The 25,753-nt window shown below is 40.2% G+C and overlaps 1 protein-coding gene across 1 annotated transcript in view; it reads left to right on the plus strand.

Annotated features, from left to right (window-relative positions):
* Positions 1-25,753, plus strand: part of ppp1r16b (protein phosphatase 1, regulatory subunit 16B) — a gene marked incomplete at both ends in the record, with an annotated part of 67,188 nt that overhangs the window by 39,406 nt on the left and 2,029 nt on the right. Inside the window, 6 exons of the mRNA XM_079242269.1 lie at positions 9,723-9,868; positions 12,207-12,310; positions 20,335-20,459; positions 24,909-25,034; positions 25,132-25,207; positions 25,450-25,579. Coding sequence (XP_079098395.1) covers positions 9,723-9,868; positions 12,207-12,310; positions 20,335-20,459; positions 24,909-25,034; positions 25,132-25,207; positions 25,450-25,579 — 707 coding nt within the window. The remainder of the gene's footprint in view (positions 1-9,722; positions 9,869-12,206; positions 12,311-20,334; positions 20,460-24,908; positions 25,035-25,131; positions 25,208-25,449; positions 25,580-25,753) is intronic.

Genomic DNA, 25,753 nt, shown 5'->3' on the forward strand with positions numbered 1-25,753 from the left:
TATATACATATAATATGTGAAGTATATATAAATATGTTAAATTGAAAAAAACAATATGTTAATATATGATATCCTTGTATGAGGATGCTAGGACTCAGGAGATTGTTGTCATTTATTCTATAGTAGGCAGTGACTGAAAAAAGTGTAAGAAATGATCCTCTTTAGGGAGCAGTGTTTACATCAGCTTCTGTGTGAAAGTGCTGATTACAATGCAGTCATAAGTCAGGGTTTAAGTGCCTATTTTCACTGGGGCATAGAAGATCTGAATAAAATGTGGCTAATAAAAATGAGACAAAAATTGGTTTGAAAAAGTCTGCTAATTGGAAAATTATCTATATATTTTTAATTATGATTATGAAATTAGATCTTTGATCAAGATATATACATATACATTCAGAGGAATTTAGACAACTAGACAAATCTCATTTGATCTGGTAAAGTTCCAGAAGAACTGTCTCGATTTTCTTTTTGTAAATGTCCACTGTCAATTGTACTTTTTCTTTTTCTTTTTTAACCATCTCCAGTTCAGACCTTGACTGGAACCGTATTGACTATCCTGCAACCCTGTGTTAATGTTGTGCAGCCTAGTTAATTAATTAGCTTCAAACCAGTCAATGGAAAAATGTCTGATTAACCTTTCTCAATTTTTCAAAAGAATTTCTTTTGATTTATTTCAGTGAACATTATTCACTAAAAGAAGGCGTCACCAGTAGTATTACTGTAGTATTACTCCACAAGCCAGCCCAAAAGAATAGGATTTCCTAAAACCACTTGCACTCAATAAATAATTAAATCACTGGGACTTAAGAGTAAGATTTTACTAACAAGTAAGTCACTTTTCTTTTAATATTATTATGTGAACATGATATAGAAATGATCATGATGTTTCTACTTTTTACCCCACAGGCTGAAAGCTAAGATACTTGTTCTGTGAAGGGAAACAAGCAGAAAATTCTACATGCAGTTAAACAGAGAGGGCATTTACAGAGAGCAGCGTGAAAACACAAAACCCTGAGCTGGAATAAAAAATATTTTATTCATCATTTTCATTCAAATTGTTACATTTTGATATGACAGTTACTCATAAGTTGCAACAGGCTGTGATGGTTGTTTGTTGGCAAACAGAGATGCAGTCACAAAGATACAAGAATGAACTTGTTTGTGTGTGTGTGTGTGTGTGTGTGTGTGTGTGTGTGTGTGTGTGTGTGTGTGTGTGTGTGTGTGTGTGTGTGTGCGTGTGTGTGTGTGTGTGTTGGCTGTGAAAGGATCTACCCCACCTTCTCGCATAGCAGGTTTTTCTCCCTAAAAGCATGATAAGATATACCATACAAATATGTCGCATTTATATACATGTCATATTAGGTTTCTATTTTTTTTTTCATTTTCCTCTGGATTTATTGATTCGCTCATCAGCAATTTTTCTCAAAAGTTACTAAGCAATTTTCTAGTGACAGGTGTCCCTTTCTGTTAAACACTGGGATTACATCCAATTTCCTGAAAGATGCCATGAAGCAGAATATCTGATGACAACAAAGGCTCTTCTCAGACTGTGGAAACAAAGCTTTTGCCTAAATCCTTTGCTGTGTTGATTATTTCAACCCTCCTACTGTGACTGTAATCCCATCCTTCATCTTTGCGTCTTGTAGTCTTTGGCTCTGTTGTTTTTCTCTCTGTCTCAGCCTTTAAATGACATAACAGTGCAACTGTCTCTCCAGCTAGCTCTGATGGAGAGAGGTGCTCCAGCTGGTAGAAGCCACATTGATGGTTTTCATGGAAAATCCTTCTCCCTCTCCACCCTGTCATCACACCCAGTTTAACAAGGAAAATACTTCCTCCCCCTCTTGCCTTTGTCGCTCTGTCTCTGTGGATGGGTGTGAGTTATGGGTGCATTTCCAGTTTTGTCTCTGATCCAGGAAGCAGCCCACACAATGGCTGATGTGTCAGAATGACTGGCTCCAAATTGACTTAATGTGTTCTCAGTTTTGCAGCCTGCAATAAGCTGTTGCAAGACTTCTGAGGACACACAGTCTGGCTTTTTCATTAACTGTGTGTGTCTGTGCTATTGGTGATTAATGTGTTTCTCTTTGTTTTCTTGTTCTGATTAAAGCGTTGTGCTTTTACAGTATGTGTTATACAAAGAACTCTTTTTTTTCAGCCAGCATAATTTTTCTGTAAAAACAAGAGCAAACTACTTCGGTTTGCCTCCAAAGTCTTTAACATGAAGTGATAACTTTATTAAATATAGTGACTTCTTTTTTTTTTTTTTTTTTTTTTTTTTTTTCCACACACGTATACACACATACTATATATATATATACATATGTACACATATACATATACACATACATACATATACACACACACCTCTATGCACACACATACACACACATACATACGTACAAACATATACGCACTTGCCAGTATTAACACATATACATACACATACAAGCCAACTTTAGATCATAGTAACTAAACTATGAATCTAAAAAGTTAAATATAAATGAGAAACAAACAGAAATGAGAAAACTAGCTGCTGATAGTGAATAAAACTGCGTGACGACTCGGTGACTGTGTCACATGCAGAACATGCAGAGTGGAACGTGTTCCGGAAAAGGTGATCATGCCAGTGTGACCCTTCCCACACAAAGGCAAGAGGCACGCCAGGAGTACCCCCGAGACCAGGGCCATCGGCAGCCATCCCCAGGCGCAGACCCCAACCGCCCCACCCCGGAGCCAGCCATGCACCGACCCAGGAGGAGGCAGAGGGGGGTCCCAGCCAGAGTCCCCCGCAGTCAGGGGGAACAGGCCCCAGCAGGCCCGGACCAGCGAGGACCGGCCCCGCCGGGCACCGGCCACCCAGGGCAGACAGAGCGCGGGCCCCACGGCCCCAAGAGCCCAGAAGCAACCCCCCACCCCCGCAGGCAGAGGGCCCAGCCCACACCGACGGCGGGCCGGGATCCCCAGACCGCCACCGAGCGGCAGCCAGGCCGCACCCCAGCGCACCAGCAGCGCTCCCCGAGCACCAAGACCCTCCACGCACCCACGCACACAAACACACACATACGCACACACATGTGCACACACACACACACGCACACACACACACACACACACACACGCACACATGCACCCACCCACCTACCCCCACCCACACCCACACGCATCCACACTTCCTCCTTAAACACACCCTATACACCCATTCTCTTACACACGCTCAAACTCACACTCTACTACCCCCGTTCTTTATACACACACACCCCCTCACACACACACATCCCTGCTCCCTCTATAATCACCCATTCTTCCATACACGCATACCCCACTCTACACACACACACACACACACACACACCTCCCTACACCCCTCTATCCACATTCACAGTCCTCATTGTACACCCATCCCATCACTTCCCTGTACCACCAACATAACCCCACATATGCACCCCCACCCATCTGCATACACCCCCCCTTCCTCCTATCCCAGCGGCCATCCACTTTCCTAAATTCTTTCACCCTGATCCCCCCACCCCCCCTCTACCCTAACATTCAGTCACCACTTCATCCATTGGCTCATGCACGCCCTCACCTTTCTTTCCCAACGTGTCCCCTGTGAGATACCCCCGGGGGAGCAGGGGATAGGAGGGCCCCGATCAGGGCCCCCACAACTACCCCCACCCCTGTCAATGCCCCCCCACCACTCCACACATGCAGCCGATCCAGCACCACCCAGGGCCAGCAGCAGTCCCACCCCCGCCAGGCCAGGCCAGCCCAGACCCAGGCCCCCTGAACAGCACCACTCCCCCGCCCAAACTCCTCCGGCACAGCCCCAGAAATAGGGGCGTGGCAGGACCCCATTGTCACCCCCTCCCTCCCAGCTTATGAATGATTGTGAAGTGATTGTTTGCTATTAAAATTGGGAAGAAGTAACCACATCATGTTGGGAGCGGGACCACCAAAGCAGCCCCGCCCACCGCACACTGCATGGCCCGCCCCCCAAAATATGTCCATGTGTTGTCAGTGTGTGTTTTTTGTGTTATGTTGACTAAGTGTAATTAAAACTGGGAGGTGAACCGATGCTGGGTGCAGCGATCGAAACCACCTTGATGGCCTCTCTCACCATCCAGATCAACGTGTCCACCTCCCAACGCCCTGCCTGTATGTGGTGGAAGAAGGGAAGGAGGGGGGTCCGGGGATTTAGGTCCCGAGGGAAGCGCGCCTCCCTCAAGAAGATGAGCCACCTGCGGCACGAGGCACGTCCCCCATTCCCGGGGCCCCCGAAGGCCAGGACAGGCCAAGGGCAGCTGCCCCAACAACCAGGGCCCTCAGCAACCCCAATAAAGGAGCCGCCACCGGCCCCAGAAGGCACCAACGAACCACATGCAAAAGTGGGGGGGGGAGAAGGAGAGACAGACCAAGGGCCCACCGCCCCCACACCCCTAGGAGACGCCCCCACCCAGAGACACGTTGCATTCCCTTCTCCTTTACACACCAACACATTCACACCCCCTCACCATCAGCCTGGTATACACACACATCTACACACACACACACCTACAGACCCACACATACATCTATACACATACACACCCATTCTAACAGATACACGGCCAAAAGATTAGTCCACCTCCAAAACCCTACATCCCACTCACCTCCCTGCCCATCACAAAACACCCCTTCTCATTCTACCTACCCTAGAACAAACCACCACAACTCCCCACTTCTCTCACTGAAGTCCTACCCCCTTCATAATCATGACCCTTCACCCCCCTATACACCTACATACACATGCACCCCCCCACTCCCCCCTACACATGGGCCACTACCCCCCATACACATGCATCTCAATACTCCTCTATATACACACCCCTATCTCCCATGCATTTAACACCAGATTATCCACACACAAGCCCTTACCCCTTCCCACACACACACACACACACACACACACACACACACACACACACACACACACACACACCCACTCCCTCATTCACAACCCCAACCCCCCACACAATCATGTACTATCACACGCCCCAAAACCTCCACCCCCACACCTACATGCCCTAACACACTCCCCCTTACACACAACCCTACCCCCCACAAACTCATGCTCCACTACACTCCCCATAAACCCCCCACATATAAACCACCACACACTTCCTACACCCCACATACTCATGTACTATCACAGTCCCCTAAACCTCCACCCCAACACCCCTCACACACTCCCGCATACACACACCCCTCACCCCCTATACCTTCATGTACCGCTACAATCCTCTATACACACCCCGCATATACACCACCGCACTCCCTCATACATACACCCCCACACATACATGCCTCAACACACTCCCACATACACGCACCCCTACCCCCCATACACACTACACTCCTCCATACACACCCCATATATACACAGGCACCCCCCCATCCTCAACTATCTTGGGCCCGGGTCCCTCTGCCGGGCACCAGGGCACGGACCCGCCCCCACTGCAGCGGCAGGTCCAGGTCAGCCCAACCCCCCCTACGGCAGGGCCGACCCCCCATCCCCGAGAAGCAGGGGACAGCCCCGGGCACCGGAGCCCAGGACCCGCACCCCGCCCACCCCACAGCGGCACGGCCACCCGTCACGGAGCCAATACCCGCCGATCCAGCCCCCGCCAGCGACCTCGCCCCACCGCCAAAAGGCAACTCCAACCATTGATCAACCCAAGGCCTCCCGCCAGGTCTGGAAACCTAGCCCCCCCAGTAATGAAGCAGCCAAGATCCCCGTCCAGGGGTCCACCCCAGACCCATAGCCACCTGAGCCACCCAGCCACTCCCTAGCCCCGAGCGGGATGAGGTCACACTCTCCCCCCTACACTAAGTGATGGAGCTGATCACAGGAGACCAGAGAGAGTGAAATTCAACTGACTGATCCTTTGAGGAGGCAGACATCATTTCCATGCTGATGTAATCTAATAACAGATTTCTAAACTGCTGGGTACACAGATTCTGTTTGCTTTTCCAGTTCACAAGGATAGTTTTCTTCACAATGCACAGGCTGCTGAGGATTGGTTTTGCTAAATTAAACCCTATGTTATTTTCACCTAAGTGACTCAATAGGCACAATTTGGGGTTTGCAGGGATATTACATTTAAACCAGTCTGACAGATCTTTACATACCTGGAGCCAGAATCTCTGGACAGGTGGACAAGACCATAAGGCATGGTAGTAGCTGTCAGTCATGTTGTCAGTACAGTGTGAACAGATATGTGAGTGTAACAGACCCATCTTGAACATCCTGTGTCCCGTATAATGAGTTCTGTGTAGAATTTTGAATTGTATTAATTGCATGCTTGAATTCTTAGTCATTTTGAATGTGTTTAAGCAGATTTGTGACCATTCATTTTGATTGAAGTTGCTGGATAAGTCTGCTTCCCATTTAGAAGTTGGGAGAGAGATGGAATCTTCTAGCTTCAATAGTAATCTGTATATTTTGGATAGTAGCTTCGGGGCCTTAAGATTTAGGAATTCTGCAACCCTTATAGGTAACTGTAAGTTTAGTTGATCAGTGGTGTATTTCTTACTTATGATAGATTTAAGTTGGTGGTATTCTAAGAATTTGGTGCTGCTGAATTCATACCATGAAGAAATTGCATCAAATGGCAGAAAGTTTCCATTTTCTACTATATGTTCTAACTGCTTTACTCCTTTATTCTTCCACCGAGGGAAGTTTATCATCTTTTTGTTTTGCAGGAAGTCAGGATTGTTCCAGATGGGTGTGAGCTTACATGGAATAAGCGCAGACTTGGTTACTTTCAGGAATTCCCACCAAGCCGTTAAACTGGAGCTGATGTTAATGCTTTTAAAACACTTATATGACTTGACAGTTGAGCTGATGAATGGTAAATCAGAGATGACTAAATCCTCACACAATGCTTGCTCAACATCCAGCCATGGCTCATCCAAAGAACTTGGATTAAGCCACTTGGAGATGCATTGCAGCCTATTACATAAGAAATATTGATTAAAATTTGGCAGGTCCAACCCACCTCTGTCTTTGGTCTGTTGTAAAGTTTTTAGACTAATGCGGGATGGCTTGTTTTTCCAGAGAAATCTGGATATGTGGGAGTCTAGTGATTTAAACCAAGTGGAGGATGGTCTGATGGGAACCATTGAGAAAAGGTAATTAACTTTTGGTAAAACCATCATTTTAACAGTGGAAACCCTCCCCATAAGTGATATGGGCAAGCGGTTCCACCTTGAGAGGTCATCCTCTACTGTTTTTATTAGCTGATCATGATTTAACTTTATTAGTTCGGTTAGTCTGGGAGAGATTATTATACCTAAATAACTAATATTTCCTGACTGTATAGTGGTGTTAGATATGTTTTTAAAGTCACAGTTAATGGGCATTGCTGTAGTCTTTAACCAGTTAATAGAATAGTCTGATATTGAAGAGAATGTATTAATTAGTGTGATTGTTTGAGAAAGTGTTGTTTGTGAGTTGTTAAGGAAAAGTAAAATGTCATCTGCGTAAAGACTAATTTTATGTTCAATATTTTTAGCTTGAATTCCTTTGATTTCTGGGTTTTGTCTTATGGCAGCTGCCAGAGGTTCAATAAAAATGGCAAAGAGTGATGGAGAAAGTGGGCAGCCCTGTCTGATGCCTCTCTGTAAGCAGAAGTTTGGAGAAGTTTTGTCATTAGTCTTCACACATGCATTTGGGTTGTTGTATAATATTTTTATCCAGTCAATAAATGATGACCCAAACCCAAATTCTTTTAAAGTTGCAAATAAAAGTTTCCAGTTTACACGGTCAAATGCTTTTTCTGCATCTAAAGATATAACTGTGGACTTCAGATTGTGTAGAGTTGAATAATCTATTATGTTAATTAATCTGCGCATGTTAGTGTAGGAATGTCTACCTTTTATAAAGCCTGTTTGATCAGGGTGAATAATGGAAGGGGTTATTTTCTCTATCCTTCTGGCTAGAGCTTTGCTGATTATTTTGAGATCTACGTTTATTAATGAAATTGGACGATAACTGGATGGGAGTGTAGGGTCCTTTCCTGGTTTTAATAGGACTGAAATATTCGCCAAGTTCATATTGGAGGGTATTTTTTGCTTTTCCTTTATTTCTAATACCATGCTGTAAAAGGTTGGAGCCAGTGTGGTCCAGAATTCTTTGTAGAATTCAGCTGGATAACCATCTGGACCCGGTGCTTTATTATTTGGCATATGGTGGAGAGCTTCATGGAGCTCATGAACTGAAATAGGTGAATCTAGAGCCATTTTATTTTCCTGATTTATTTTAGGAAGATTGATGCTGCTAAGAAATTGGTTAATATTCTCATCTGTTGGATTTATTTGTGATGAATATAATGCTTTGTAAAATTCTTTGAAAGTATTGTTTATCATGTCAGGATCATGGCTGATATTTCCTTCTGAATCTTTTATAGAGGAAATTGTTGTTTTATCCTTATTTGCCTTTAGTTGGTTAGCCAGGAACTTTCCAGATTTGTTACCATGTTCAAAATTGTCCAATCGAAGTCTTTGCACCATGAATTGTGTTCTTTTATCTATTATTTCATTAAGTTCTAATTTGGCTTTTCTAATATCATTCAGTGTGTGTTCTTCTGGGGAGACATGGTAAGCTTCCTCTAGTGATTTAATTCTGAGTTCTAATTCTGATGTTCTCAAAGTTTCCTTCTTTTTCTTATGGGAAGAGAAGGATATTATTTTCCCTCTCATTACTGCTTTTCCTGCTTCCCACAGAACACACGCTGAAGTTTCTGGTCTGTTATTGTTTTCTAGATATGAGGACCATTCTCTTTTAAAGTAACTGATAAACTCAGAATCTGTAAGTAATGATGTATTAAATCTCCAGTTTCTAGTGGCTGGCTTACAGTTTTTACTTCTAAGGGTTAATGATACAGGTGCATGATCACTGATGATTATGGGATGGATCTTTATCTCTGATATGTCACTCATGAGTGAACTGCTGATTAGGAAGTAATCTAGTCTAGAATAGGTATGGTGAACTGAAGAGAAGAAAGTGTATTCTCTCAGTGTCGGGTGATGAGAACGCCATGCATCGCAAAGACCAAAATCCTTCATGTACTGTTTAACCGTTTCAGCTGATTTCCAACCTCGATACTTCCCTGATGAACTGTATTTGTCAAGAATAACATTTAAGTCCCCTGCTACAATGATTGTGTTATCTAAGTGATCATAGAGCGAAGTAAAGAGGGAGTGAAAAAAGGAGGAGTCATCAACATTTGGGCCATAAACATTTGCAATAGTTAACTTAACATTTTGAATAGATAATGTAACTATTAAAAATCTGCCTTCTGGATCTGTGATTGTTTGATCAATGTCAAATTTTAAACTTTTATTAATAAGAGTGGCTACTCCTCTTTGTCTGGAATTATAGCGAGCTGAGTAAACATGTGGAAACTGGTCCGTTGAAAGATTTATTGTTGAATTAGATAAATGAGTCCCCTGCAGGAGAACGATGTCTGCCTTCATTTCACGCATCTGATTAAGAATTTTTAACCTCTTCTCTCTTGTACCAGCTCCAAATATAGTGACTTCTAACACATGTTCCCTCTGTACTAATGTGTTCTTTCTCTTTCATCATCTTTTTTCCCCTTTTTTTTTATAGCAAATTATTAACTAAGTATCGTAGATAAATCGGGTCTAAGATTATTTTTCTCTTGTTTTTCTCCTCACAGTGTTGTATAGACAACTATGAAGGGATGGTGAAGATCTTGCTGGACCGCGGGGCCAGTGTGAATGCTCAGGACAACGAACTTTGGACGCCCCTGCACGCTGCTGCTACTTGTGGCCATGCAGGACTCGTCAAGATACTCATCGCTCAGTAAGTCATGCAAACACCCAAATGGTCAGCAGTAAACCACCAGGAAGCAAACTACCATGCAGTGTCCTTGAACTCGCAATTTAAACTCTTAGTGCAAAACTTTCAAATGCTTAAGCTGAGTCGATGCATGGACACTGGTGATTTCCAGGGTGGACGATTTGGTCTGATCTGTTTTCACAGTTGCTCTTGCACTTTACAGACATGCACTTCACAGCATGGGGGGGGGGGGTTCTGTGCTGGAGATGAGCTCTCACAGCTCACAGTGCTAGAAAAGACATGATATAATAAATATACACTGAACATCACTGACTTTTCTATAAATGCACCAAGCAAGTATAAGGAAAAACATAGATGGAAAAAAAAAAAAAAACCTAGATGAAGCATCAACTGTTGCAAACATGCACACCCGCTTGCAGTAAATACTGTGGAAGAATTCTCCAGAGCTCCTGCATTTGCAGTGGGTTGAAAATGTCTGGGCTGAGGTGCACGTGAGAAAAGATGTAAAGGGTAGGGATAGTGGTGAGTCTCAGTGTATCACTATTTAGTTCAAAGGAATTGACAGTGCAGTGAATGTGGACGATGACACAACCTCATTGTGTAAAGATCATGTATGTAGATGAGTACTAACTAATCTTAACTATCTAATCGTAAATATACGAGTACACAAGAATATATGAATATTTAAACAGTATTGCGGTTAGCTTGGTGCATGCTAAACTAGAAGCTAAATATTGCACCTTTTGAGGGGGAAAAGTGTTTTGTGCAGATCAGTGTGGTAGGGTAGAAGGGGGTGGGAGTATACAGAGCAGTTAGCTTAATCATTAATTGATGCAATATAAACAATCTGTTTTCACGTGTTGGTTATGACAAACCTGGCTGAAGTGAAGAGTTTTAATCAATATGTTGTACTTAATGTTCAGTTTTGATACTAATCAACTGAACTCATTATTGTTAGTCATGAACAGACAGAGGGGTGGCCTGATTTAAGCACCCCCGCAGACACATTTCCTGTGGAAATAAGTACTTACATTGTACTGAAATGAACAAACATGTTGCTGTCATGATGATAAATATTTTGATTAAATACTGGAACACAAACAACAATTTTAGAGAAGTTAAAAACTGCTATTAAATTGAATTTTGGGCAAAAGAAATGAGGATGTTCTGATGTATAAAACAACAGCAGAGGCAGCCTAGAATTGCAAAAACCGATGAGGATCCACCTAATGGTCTTGACAAGTACTAGTCTGTTTCAATAACTAAAACAAAAACCATATAATGATTAACAACAGAAAACAAAGAAAACAGGTTGGAAAATGGTTTAAATCCAGGATATGAATGCTTCTGCCCACCACTTGGACAGCAGCATGTTTGACATCAAAGAGTAAGAGACATCTTCTTAATATTTAAATATATCCATTCATTGGGAGTGTTATGATGTATGTGTCGGCGCAGACTGACTTACCTTCCATCTTGATTATGAAAATGTTCTTTAATAATTCACTGGCTCGGGTTCCTTTCCTAATAAAATACGTGGGATAATTATGGCTCACACATTGTGACATTTTTAATTAGGCTTTAATTAGACAGGTTTTTATTAAGTTTTGACTACAACCTGATGAAACAATGACATCTAAATGCATGTGCACAGACAAGGACGCAAAGATGATATAGTTTGCATTAACCAAAAATACATTGCTGCCCTCTGTTGACATGCAGGACTTGACAAGCCACTGAGAATGAAAATTAGACACATCAACCACTTTGAAAATATTGATTAAAAGATCTGAAAAATGCCAGTCTGGATGACAGGGAGAATTTAATTGGCACCATTGATAAATGCGGCGACACGTCAGACTGTACAACAACAGTTTTCAGTGTCCTTTTTATTTATTTTTTTTTCTTTGCTGTCACATTTTTCCTTTTTAAACTTTATTTTCATTTGTCTTTAAACTGCTCAGAGCAAGTCAGATGTAATGTTTGAAGTTTCTTTAGTCAGTCAGGAGAGATTTCTTTTATTATGTAAAACTACTCAAAAAGTAGAAAAAAGCATTTAAGCAATCTCTGATCGTGTATTGTGTATTAAATCTATAAAAAAATCTATCTAAATAACAAATTATAAGTTGAACAAATACAGGCTACGTGTGTAACTGTGTTGGATGGTGATGTTTTCTCTGAAGAAATGAGTCTTAACCACCCTTTTGAGTACATCTAACACAGATTGAGCCATGTAAAGCACATGAAACACTTTTTCTTCTTTTAGTTTTCTCAGTTATCCATTCATAATGTTCATTTAAAAACTTATTTGTTTAATTACTTATGTCCTCATCTCCCACAGTGGCGCAGATCTGCTGGCAGTCAACTCTGATGGAAACATGCCGTACGACCTGTGTGAGGACGACCCAACACTGGACATTATTGAGACGGCCATGGCCAACAGAGGTAGAGAACAGATGTTTTCAGAGAGACAAACCAGCAGCAGACTATAGCTCTCAGCTGATAGGAATATTTTTATGCTTTTCTGAGTAAGTTTGGCTCTTTATCCTTCTCAAAGCATGTGCAGATGGGCAGAGTGAACCTGGGAGATAATGTTACCTCTCTTTGCACAGTAATCATGCTGTTGCACAGAATCCCTTGTCAACTTCTTTGGTATGAGATGGTAAAAACAAACACTGCATCTTGGCGCATGAGCTCCAGTTGTATTTGTGTCGGTACACGTTGATACGTCCTAAAGTAGCACACTTGAAATTAGGCAGATCTTTAAACTTTGGTGCCCCATAATATTGTATAATTCAACATCCATCTTGCATCGGAGCTCTTTCCAGTCAGTTTAATGATGCTTGTTTGTTGCATTCTCGTTTTCTTTGACATGTTTCTTACACTAATATCCTTTTGGATTTGTTTGTGGAATCAGCCAGTATCTTGATATCCTGTTGCTAGCATTTGACACAACATTATAAAGCAAATATCAGCTGTCTCTTGATGCCTTGGACTGGAAAAGTAGTGAAGTTTTGTTTCTCAGGCTTGGGATGCTGCAGGAACTCATCTTCAGGAACATGCTTTGTAAATGTCAGTGTTCAAAACAAGTCAATACAGACCTTTTCTTTATTTAATTCTAATGAAATGGATGATTACTTTCTGACAGAAATAAACTAAAGCAGCTTTTTAATTTCAGGACAGCAGTTTTTCATTTTGCTGACTAAAACAACGGCTGACCCCTGCAGAATCTTTTAGCTCCAGATAGATTAATACTTTTCTTTTTCATCTCAAAACTTACTGATTTAAAAAAAAAAAAAAAAAAAAAAAAAAAAAGTCGGCAGCTGGCTTAACTTAAAACCTGCATCTTGTCAGTTTTTTAGCACTCCCAAGCAGCTTTGCTAAATGAAGGAAGGGATTTTTCTGCTGGAAGAATTGCAAGTTATTTCCCTTCTGCTATCAGCGAATGCCATAACCATTAGAATTGCTTACTGTCATCAAGTATATTGGTTTGTGGTTATTATCGAAATAACACTTAACTTACAACAAGCTTAATATGTTTCACCAACAATATGCTCTTTGAGCTACGAGGCATCTTGTTTCTGCATTAGAAAGTGAGCTAATTAAATTGACATTCAAAACAATGTATACTTGAAAGCAGAAAAACAATTTAATCGGTTAACTATACCCTTTTATTGAATGGGGTTGCCTTTTCCAAAGTCTTGTCTCAACCTTTAATACTCATTAGATGCTTTCACTTTTGTTCCAAGATGAACTCTCACACGATGGGTAAGCAAAGATTAAGCATCTTCTTGAGCTGTTGGCTCTCTTCCTGCGTTGCCCTCCACAGAAACAGATTATGAAAGAAGACTGCAGAGTTGTGACCTCAAACAGCACTTAGTGTCCCATACTGATTTGCAATTGACACTCCAGGGATCTCTGCAATAGTCACGGTTGACTCCATCTCTCGATGGGATGCAGATTAAGACACTGTATTCATGCTGCGTCACAGTAAACAGCGGCAGTCGGCGCATTTCTGTGATATGAGTGAGAGTGGATGGAGATCACTACTGTTGTATAAAGTGCATATTAGGGATAAAGGAGAGGAAGCTCATGTTGGGTTTAAAATGTTCAAGTAGGGGTGACAGTTTTGTTTATCTTGGAACAAAGTCAAGTCTCTAAACACAGAGGCTTGTCAAGGTTTTGCTTTTATTCTCAGGTAAATGGATACATATACAAGCTGGCCACAAACTGAGGGGAATTTCCAGTTTCTACTCCATTCCTTTAAAAGCCATGGTTCAAAATATTTCAGAGCAGCTAGATCTGCTTGCATTTTGGCTGACAGCTTAATCAGACAAAATTACAGTTTTGAGTGTGACTATGTGCTGGATTTAATCTTAATGGATAGTAATTACCGGGTTAACAGAGACTTCAAGAAGTTACTTCTGCAGGTTAAGAAGGGAATAATTGGAGTTTGAGTTAAGACTGAGTGTAGCTATGTGTTTACAATGAAGTGTCAAAACTGTTTTCTTTCAAAGGAAATTTATAGTGTTTTCAATCTTGTGTTGTTTTGTTGCATTTAATGCCTTACTGACGAGTTATTTGCTGCGTTCACGTGGAAGTTTTAATTCCTGTTTAATTCTGAATAAAAGTTAATTCTGCTTTAAACTGATGATAAATGACCATGTAAACACTTAATTCCAAATGCAAATTTCTATATGGAATTAAACTTAATTCCGATGTAAGTGGCTGGTTTATTCGCATTTTAATTCCAAGCTATTTAATTTCTTTGTCATATAAACTTTAATGCCGCTCTAAGTTAATTCTGGCCGTTCTGTGCATGCTTGGCACCTTGTCCTGTCCCGATGACGCGCGTTGTTTTACCCCCCCGTGTTCGGTGGTCTATCTTTCTTCTCCTACTCAGTTGCTGCAAAAAGTGAAGTAGCATGCTTGTGTTGAGCTGCTACTTCAAAATAATACTAAAAATAGTGGCCAAACTGGTTCTTATTATGTACTTTTTAGAGTTACGACTGAAAAGATGAGAAGCAGGGAGCGAACTTTGTTTATTTCCGGTATTCGTCATCCGTAACGTGCACCCTCTGTCCAATCAGAACCCTTCCCAACCCGCCGCTCTAAAGAGGAATTAAGTGAGGACGTATTTCATGTAAACCTCCAGTTGGAATAATTTTTTCATGCAAACTCGTAGGAGGAATACGTTAATTCTGAATTTTTTAATTCTGAATTAAAAAACATCATGTAACCAGAGCCATTCAGACTTTTCCTTCAGCACCTCTGCAACAGCAAGACTCCACATATTAAAATAAAATCCAGAAATAAATCCTGTTCAAGCTAACTCAGGTTTAAAAAGGCTTAGGGGGAGAAACAAACACACAGCCTAAGTGTGTGTCTTGGTTTAAAAAGCAACCAACAAACCAAAAAAACAAAAAAAGACTTCTGAATCTCTGGGTTGCTTTTGAGGGAGCATGTGTGCATGCAGAAGTAGGTGCAGGCTGTTGAGGCTGGTTAAGGTGCACTTCAGCATTCCACTAAATCCCAAATTCCTGACTGGGCTGCTTGGTGGTAAACAGAAAGAAACTGTGCTGAGGCAGGGTGGTGCTGGAGCAACATGAGCCCTTAGTTGTATTTCCCTTGATATTTAAAGGTCAGAATAGCTCTGTTATGATAAGCATCGTATTGCAAACAAGTGCAGGGTTAATAACTTTGATTTTGTTTCACAAATAGGCCACATGACACACATTATGTGGGTTGCATCCTGGACGTGAGCCAGTGTTGGAAATGCATACAGAGACAGATTGGGGTCCTGGAGAGGGAAAATACACACTCCAAAATGAGGTTCTCAGCTTACAATAGGATCACTCGAGCTGCAGAATGCAGATAGCGGTACAGTAGGTGAGAAGAATAATTATTAAGCTGATCAAAGGGAGCGCAGCTCTGCTAATTGCTCCAGTAATGTTTCTCAGCTCTGTAGAGGAGGATAAGACTTCTCTCTCCAGAGATGATGCAGGGATGAGCACACAGGCACACTGTCTTTGGCGCGCACACACACACACACACACACATACACACTTAATATGCAGCATCAACTGATCTGACTCTCCCTTGATCCTCGCTGTAAAGTTAAGTTCATCTATGATCAACTGTTGGGATGAGAAGATCCATCCACTTTGAGTAAAGAGTGGGATAATCCTGTTGACTAGACAAACCACTAACCAGGACAGATAAAGCAGTGTTTTTTTTCAGCTATTTTAAATGTAAACCTTTCTTTATGTGATGCCAGACTCAAACGTGACCCCTTTAATTATTTCATTAATGAAATAAATATATTTAGAATGTGACATTAAGTGGAAAAAATTGTTGCCGTTCTAATCACATTTTATTTTATTTTTTTTTTTATTACTGCTGACATTTTTTGCAGGAAATCCACTGTCAGATTTTTTTTTTCATGCTGGCTCAGAGCCTGTGCTGCTTAGCTTTCTCCTCTAACTTTTGACTCTCTTCAAGATCTGTTGTGATGAGTAACCATAGTAATGGAAAAGCTCTTTACTAGTGGGATACGCTGATTAAGCTCTCCAATACCAAATGAATTAATTAACTAACACACCAAATCCCACAAGTTGAAGAGGAATTGAAGAGGATGCAGAACAGGAGCAAGACAAAACATTTCTTTTAACCAGTGATGGAAAAAGTGACATTTTAACTGACAAAATGGACACATCACAATGCAGTATTACATGCTTTACTAAGACGTGCCTGCAGGGACACCTCTCATGATTAATCCCAGGCTATCACATGTCTGTACTCTGGTTTAAGACTGTACGAGCAGATTGATAAAATAAAGTTGCGATGCTTTTTAACTTAACCCTTTAAGGCCTCCAGGACAAAAATTGTGTTTGCATTCATTACCATGTCGTGTGATATGTCAAATTATTATCGTGCACCCTTTTAGGTCTTGTTGCACCGGGTTGTAGAATACAAGTATCAGTTTTAAACAAAGTTTTATTTATTCATTACAGGGTTAAACATGTCTTGATAAAGGAAAAGATTGGCACATGGGACTTTAAATTGTGAGCAGTGAATTTTTATATCATCTTTGTAGAATCAAGATCAGTAAATCTGGCTCTGTGCCAGTGGCTGATCTGGAGCCGATTGTGTGGAGAAAACGCTGCACCAGTTACGGAACTTTTTTACAGTTCTTACCACCTTCTGCACAGTAAGCTCAGCAGGGTTTGGCATGCTACTTTTAAAAGGTAATTGATTGTAATTAATAGATACAGAGAGTTACAGCAGTATAATTATTTTTTTTTATAATCAGTTATTATCACTTAGGTTGTGTGTTTGTCTCTCCCCCTAAGCCCGCTGATCAAATGAAGACCACTTCAGTGTACTGAATTACAGCAATGTTTTATTATTGGAAACGGTAATTAGTCTGATTTACATTTATAAAATTTCTGAAAACACTGTTTATTTTACCACTGTTATTCCCATCACTGGTGTTCAGTCAGAGGCTTCTTCAAATAGCTGCAAAATAAAAAGTTATAGACAAGTCATTATGGTACAAATCATTTTCTGATGCTGCTACCAAAACAGCAGTAGCAGCAATACATACCTTCTTTACTATGAAAGAAAACACACACACACACACACACACACACACACACACACACACACACAGAAAATAAAAGTCAAAGCAATTTTTTGAAGAAGAAAAATAAATTTAGAACAACAATGTTAAAATTCCTGTGTTGATTAAAACTGTGTAAACTTACCTGAAGAGTAATATTTCTGATGAAATGACATTTCTGATGACAGCAAGCCGCATAGTTTGGATAATTTATCTGTCACATTAATGAACCTCTCATGATCTACCTTACAAATATAATATATTGAAAACTACTATGGCATCAGATTAAAGGGACACAAGCTCTGTTAATTTCTATGTGTAGTGAACTGTTTTAATAAACTCTGAAGCCTCCAATAAAAGAAAAAAAAAAAGGTAAATGTTGAGGATCCAAGATTGCAAACTGTTGACGGACATGCACATTACACTGGAGATGCCCGAGGGCAATTTTAGTTGACGATTCAGTTGGATGCTGAAGATCCTAACATAAACACACACATAATGATAAAATAACATAAACACAGTGTGAATGCGGTAAAAGTTTTGACAGAATTATGATCAACTCAAGACCATTATGATTTGATATGTTTTTCTCTGATGTGGTTGAAACCGATGTTCATCTCACATTAACCAAAAGATGTGTGAGTTTTCTTCTTAGTAATTTGTCTTGTCTTGACTAGTCCTGTACTAATTTTGTCCCTTGCAAGGTTGGGAATAGGTTATTGAAAAGGTTTGAGTATATGTAGAATATGTGAAAGCAAACGGAGTTGTTGAATGTTGTAACCGCCCACCTGAACTGAGACCCCAGTTGTACCAAGTGAAGCAACTATTATGTGTGAATGCACCCTAAGAATTACACACAAGTTTTGCCTTTTGTGTATTTTATCAATCCCAGGAATGGAACAATAACTTTTACAGTAATTTGAGAAAAATTTAGCAGATTTTTAGGACGTAAAACTGTGGGTTCAAGCTGTGGGTCATCACTGTAAAATCACAGAGAGACGCTCTACAGCAGTAGTCACCTACTTGGTCCTTGACATCTACCATCCTGCAGGTTTTAGTGTTTCCTTTCTGCAACACATCTGGCTCATATCAGTGGCTCATAAACAGGTTGCTGCAGAAACTGGCAAGTAGTTGAAGATCCTCATCATTTGTATCAGGTGTGTTGTAGGGAAACACTAAAACATGCAGGATGGAAGATATCGAGGACCGGAGTTGCTGAGCACTGGTCTGACTTAGATAATTAAAACATCTTTCTATTGTTAATCATTTAAAAAACTGATATGTTTATATTCTCTTTGAATGAGACAATTGTAATTACTTCCACGTGCATGGAAGCTGCCATATTTGTGCCACCATTTTTACCACAGTGACTCTGTGTGTGACATGAGAACCTTAAAACTGCAGTTTTGGCTTTGATCATTGCATGGATGTCAGTCATTTTTACCTTTAAATACACATTACGACACTTTTTCAGATTTAGTCCGTCATGTGTTCCCTATCGACAGCTACTTCAGCATCCATCTTGCATCCTAGCTGTACTGGGCGCTCTTTCCAGTCAGTAAAAATATCTTATGTTGAGGCTTGTCATATTTCTTTCTCAGTTTCTTTTCCTTTCGTCCACCGAGGGGAGTTTTGCCATCTAACAGGAGCAACAAAAAATCTAAAGAAACCAGTTGGAGGGGATGCAGTCAACAGAAGAACAAGATTCCGCTGCTTTTTAACGCTCTGAGCCTGATTGAAAATTCACTTCATCATTTATTTCAATCACTGCCTCCCACTCTTGTGGTTTTCTGTCTGATTTAATAAATTGGTCTGGATGCTGGTGCTCCTTGATGTGTGGATGGATTTATTCCTCAGTGTCATGAAAAAAAGTTTCCAAGGCTGTCATTAAAATATTCACAGTCAGGGATACCTGTCTGCTTCCACTATTTATTTCAGGCAGGAGTGGTAGTTTCAGGAGATTCTCTTTTAACAAAATGAACATATGCTGGCACTTAAATAATCAATGTTTTTGATTATTCAAATTGGGTTTTTACTTCCAGCTCAGACTTGTTACAAATTTATCCTCAAAGTTTGGTGTTAATTTAAGAACTCGTGCATGTGAAGAAGTCTGAAATGAACCCACATTGTTAGTCATATGTAGTAAAATGAAAAAAATGTATGACTTTGAGGAAAAGGCTTTTTTTTTTTTAATCCCTGGTATGTGGTTGAGCAGCCCAGTGTATTGCTGCTGGGCTGTTTGGTGACGTGTGCTACACACAGCAGCAGGGTGATGGATTACAGGAGGAATATAAAGGTGACACAAAGAATCATCTGAGCTCACACTGTGCCAAGCCAGCATGAAAATAAACTATTTTACCGCTCAGACAAAACATCTCTTTTTAAATATTTACCGAATAGAAATTATGTACGGCAGGGTTCTGTGTTGATTATCAACCAATTTTACCAGTCCTCCCAAAAGGTTATCTAAATATTTATGTACTGTATGTAAAGGTGAATTGATTTACTTTAGTCCTCAGTATTGTTTAAAAAGAGCATGATTGATTGAGTTTTTTTATTTTCTAGCTTGTATACAGTAAAATTCCTTCAATATGTAAAAAAAACAAAACAAAAAAAAACAACACCTTTTTTCTGTTGCTTTAGTCCATTTCTATCACATTTTTTTCAATAGCACCATAAGTTATGGCTTACTGAAAACCTTAAAAACTATGGTTGTGTCCCAGCTTTGTCAGTGCCAAGAGTGTCAAGTATTAAAACACGCTGCAGTGACACATTAAATCTGTCAGAGAGGGAGAAAAAAAGATGTTCCGCTGGTGGATTAATTGGGACTCTCTTGCATGTTTGACAGGCATCACCCAGGAAATGATCAACGAGACGCGGGCGTCCACAGAAAGGAGGATGTTGGGAGACATTCAGGAGTTGCTGAGACAAGGAGAGGAGGTCAACGAGCAGGACTCTCAGGGAGCCACGCTGGTGAGACGCTGCTCACATTAAAAAGTGGCAGGCACTGCTACAAAATAATTCCCCTTGTTGAAATGATCATAAGCACAGAGGCCTTATTGTGGTGTTAAAGCACCTTCAAGAAGTGCAGTTTAACTTTTAGTAGTTTATTTTAGATTGATTTGAGCTTGAACATGATTGGAAAGCATGCTTTTGGATAACCACATAACACAGCGGCTGCAGCTGTTGCTCTATAGAGACATTTGCTTTTACATTTATAAAATGTGACAGGAACAGGATCATTTGAGTTACATTTCATGCAATACCACACCGTGGAGGCTGTCAGGCTGGCTGGTCACGCTGTTATCGTAAGACGTGTTACGGTTTTTATGTCTCTTCATCCTTAAAAAAAAATGGTTATAAGAGTTTCCCTCTAACAGAAAATAATCTTAACTGATTCAGTTGGGGAGGCCTGCAGGCCAAATCTAGACCTTTTACTATCTCAGTCCAGCTCTTTGATCCGTTATAAACAAGAATAATTCAATTGAAATTACTTCCTGGATAGTTTTTAAGCAAAAATGTGGGCAAGTGTGACTGATCGCACGCAGTACAAGTCATTTTTATCACACGATCTGAGTCCGCCTTCTACACATTCACCCGACTCAGCTCCGTTTAAACAAAAACAACAACCAGGCTAAGAGGATGATTTAAAAAAGAAAAAGAAAAAAAAACCCTGTTTCTCATCACTGTATAAGTAAAACTGATTTGATGGACATGATTTAGAAATTAGAGTTTAATCTGTAAATATGATCCAACTTTAAGTCTTTGCTAAAAATGAAAAGATTCAGTAGAGCTAAGTAATGCTTTCACAGTGCTGCAGCCCCACACTTCCATACAGGTGGTTCACCAAGAAACAGGGAGGAGCAAAAAAAAAAAGCAAGAAGGTAGTGTGTAAATATTCAGTGAACCATATTCATTATGGATTCACCCTCTAAAGATTATGTTCTCTGCAGTGCTATCTCGTGAGGCTATAAAACCTTCAGAACTAATCAGGCATTAGAGACTCATTATAATCTCCTTATGGTCAAATCAGCTGTATGATTTAAAATGTCTGCAGATATACAAGTTATCCTTGACTTGAATGCAGAATAAACCTGCAGTCAGAACTGAAAACATTATATTGAAATGAATGTTTAACACATTACAAGGAGCAAAGAAACATTTGAACACAAAATAAATCATTTGTCATGAAAACTGTTCATTCATTGACAGCTGAACGGCAGGTTTGTTTACTGTTCTGTTGTCATATGTACATTTTAGGCTATGAATACGACTTGAAAACCACAAAGCCTCAAAGGGTTTTAAAAAGGTTAGTCAACATAGCAGTAAGCAGCATCTTTCCATCTTCAAATACATTCACAGTCACGTCGTCTTTCATGGTAAGCAGTGATTACAGAGAACTAAAGAGTGCTAACAACATTATGGCTCCATGCTTTAAATTCTCAGTGTTAACGTGAAGCTGTTTGGGTGTTAATGAGGAGGTGCACTGAATAAATTCCACCTTTTTAGCAGTCCAGCACATTGATTCATTGTAAAGTTGGACTGGACAAAAATAAAAATGTCTGAGAAGCCTCTGCAATGTCAAAGACTTTCATGATGTTGTTATGTGTCAGGGATTTAGCTACACTGGGGAAACGTAGCGATGGGATGGTAGAATCCCAAAATAACACTGTTAAGCTTTAAAGTCTTACTACAGATTGTGTGATTGAGCTGCTTGTTAATCTATACTTGAGCATTACGAAGAGAAAACAGGAGCACACCATATTAAAATCACTGGCACAGAAGATAGGAAAATACCTGCAGCTGGTTGCAAGTTGGAAAAAAATTAGATTTTTTTTTTTGTGTGAAATGCATTTTCTGCTTCTATGTGCAAGAGAAATGAGCCTGTGATCCTGTGACTGCAAATAGTTTTAACATAAAAGAACTAAAGCACCAAATGCAAAAAGCAGAAGGACACCTTTTGTAATTTGCAGTAGTGTAAAAGTACATAACTAAGTAAAAATTAGAAGATAAATTGCAAAAAAAAAAATCCTTTTGAAACTAGAATAACAACGAGGACAACAACTACAACTAGAACCAACAGAAGGCCCTTCATTATGGTTCCCCAGTACTTCTCCCCTCCCTCCATTGTAATTTAAATTGCTAACCAACATAAAAATCAAGGTGAAGGAAACACACGCGGTAATGCCATTATGTCAGTAAATACAATTACATCAATTGGTATCATTGTAACAGCTGTTTTCCTGTTACTGGATATGGTAACTGGATCACATACAGCATGTTGCAAGCTGAGATCAGCTGAGATCAGCTGCTAGGTAACTGGTTTCCCATTTTCATGCTAACACTAGTGCTAATAGTGGAATCTATAATATTGCACAACACCATAAGCAAAAAACAACCTCAGTATTCCAGTACCACAGGTTGGCCAGATGGATAATTAAAAAAAGAACCACAGTATCTATCCTTTCAGCTGTGTGTTCAAACTGTACAACCCATTTAACAAAAGACATGTGGCTACACCTTGGTGATTTAGCTGTTGTTAAATTAGGCTGTTTTTAAGCTACACCAGAATGGATTCTTGTTTTTCTTTCATTCTTTTACTTTCATAAGTGTAGTTAAATCTAACTTGGTAGTTTTCCTCTACCTTACAAATGAACAGCTAGAATCACTTCCCTCCTTCTTCACAGAAGAGTGTTACTCAAAATACTATTTATCCAGACTGAAGTCAGCAGCTGTACAAAGTCTCCTGCACTACGTAGAAAAAAAGATATTTTTAAGCTGATTGTTATGTCAGGCCAGTTGTGTTCAGGCCAACAGAGTTTCAGTGGGGTCTTCAGGTCACTGGCATAACAACAAACTAATCCTGCCTGACAAACCGTCAGGCAGAGGGATCAGACCTGCTCTCATATTATCTTTTATTTCTCAGAAATGTAGTGATTTGGAAGCAAGAAAAAGAAAATATGTCAACACCAAAAGAAGCTTTTGTGTAGTTTAAATGATGTTCTGGAAATGTCTTGGACATCACCACACAAAATAAAAATATCTTGTATCAGCCTCTACAGATTTTACTTTACATTAAGTTGTTTGTTCGGTGTGTAGTTGTGATCAAAACACATTGAATGGAAAACCTCTTTTTGTTTTCATGTCCTATCCAGGGGAAAAGTCTCTTGGCTTCTAAACGTTTTGGATAAATACAACAATAATATATAACAAGGATAATATAGACAGACTGAAAGTATTACTAATACTGACCAAAACAGTTTTCATACATGTCTAAATGTCAACATTGAGTGTTTAAACAAAGATCCACAAAGTTTTTCAAGCATCATTTCTTAGTTTTTATCAGATATGAGATACTTATGGTTTTTGGACTGTTTGTTAATCAGACTAAATGGTCAGAAAATATCATCTGGTGTCCCGGGAATTAGGAAATTGTTGTTTTTATACATTATCTGAATACTTTTGCATCTTTTTTCAACTTTTTCATCATAATTGCGGCTATTTACTTCCCCCCTCCTCACAACTCAGCCAAGCCAATCAGTACTGGTTGTCTACTGGTGCACCAATGTTGGTATATCACCCAAAATCTAATTTACACCTCTACAGTTAAATGTATTATGAAATCCAAAGCGGTCTGCCTGCTCGAGGTTAACTCTTTTAGTGACCTAATGTCTAGTCCAGCACATGTAGCTTAGTGGGGAGTAATGGATCAGCTGCAGACTTTCTTTGATTTTTAATTTTTTTAAATCTAGTTTGATTTACTAATTGCTGTATTCTGACCACAGTTGCCTATTTAAAAAAAATATTCATGGTTCTTAACAAAAGACCAAACAAACATCAGACTAATCTGATGTGTTTGGAAACTTTAGGAACCATTGGAAGTTGAAAAGCTGGTTATGAACTATTTGAAGCTTTCAACTGATTGTCCAAAAGGTGGTCCAACAGTAGAGTAGGATGAGAATTAATATCCTACTGGTACAGATATGATGAAAGATCACACAATGATCCACTTGTCACAGCTATTAGACTTCAAGAAATATCTTCTGGTAGGAAATGTCATATTAAAGCTCGAGGACCAGTTAGAAACTGATGCTCCAGCATCAGTTTCTAACTGATGCTGGAGCAGAACCCAGCCTGCCTTCATCCTGAACCCAGCAGAACCTATCCCGCTGTCAGCCTGAACCGATTACACAGCTTTTTTACTTTATGGGTCAAACTGGACAAGCTCAAAGGTGTTTAGTGACGCAAGTATCTCCAAAATATTTCAACATCTAATTCTGGGGATTTGTTTAATGTTATCCTGTTCCTAAAAACACATTTCGTGCATGAAATCTAGTGCGACAATACAGATGCCAAGACAAATCTACAGCAAATCCTTTTCCCTGGGAAGTTTGAATCAGCAATCATGCCCTTTCATTGCAGCTCCACGTTGCAGCAGCAAATGGCTACGTGCAGGCTGCAGAGCTACTGCTGGAGGGGGGGGCTCGTATGGACCTAAGAGACTCTGATGGATGGCAGCCTCTTCATGCTGCAGCATGCTGGGGTCAGGTAAGGTACACACAACAGGAAATATGAACCAGATAAGCGTGCACACAAAGGTTACTGAAACAATCACCGTAATTTGCTGTTGTTGTTGTTGTTTCAGATGCATGTGGCGGAGCTGCTGGTGTCACATGGAGCCAGTCTGAATGCCAAAACATTCCTAGAGGAGACTCCTATTGGTACTTTTAAAACATAATCATCCATTATAAATATACTTGGTGGCGGTGTTAAAAAAGAAGATCATCTCAGCAGCCTCTGGTGGTATTTTCCACTCTGAGTGGGTGTAGAAGTTATTCAATGTTCCACTGAAGTGTTGCTTTTAAATTCACAATTTAGATTTTTGTCAGTGTTGATTATAAAGGAGGTAAGAACATTGCAACCTCATAGACTTGTTCAACTGATTTGTCCCTGTCTTTTTAAGATCTTTGTGAAGATGAGGAGTTCAGAGCCATCCTGCTGGACCTGAAACACAAACACGACACAATAATGAAGTCACAGCTCAAACACAAGACGTCTCTATGCAGGCGGACTTCCAGTGCAGGCAGCCGTGGGTAAGTGCTGACATCTGCTGGTTTTGTCGCAACTATTATGTTTTTATATTAACTTTATGTTTCTTAGTCAATAGGAAGATTAAGGAAAATACTTTTGCTTTATTCACAGTTTTGATAACCAGAGTGACTTGCTGAAAGGCTCCATAATGTCTTGTTAACAGTGCGACACAATCG

This window comes from Telmatherina bonti, assembly GCF_933228915.1.
Source record: "Telmatherina bonti genome assembly, chromosome: 6".
NCBI lineage: Eukaryota > Metazoa > Chordata > Actinopteri > Atheriniformes > Telmatherinidae > Telmatherina > Telmatherina bonti.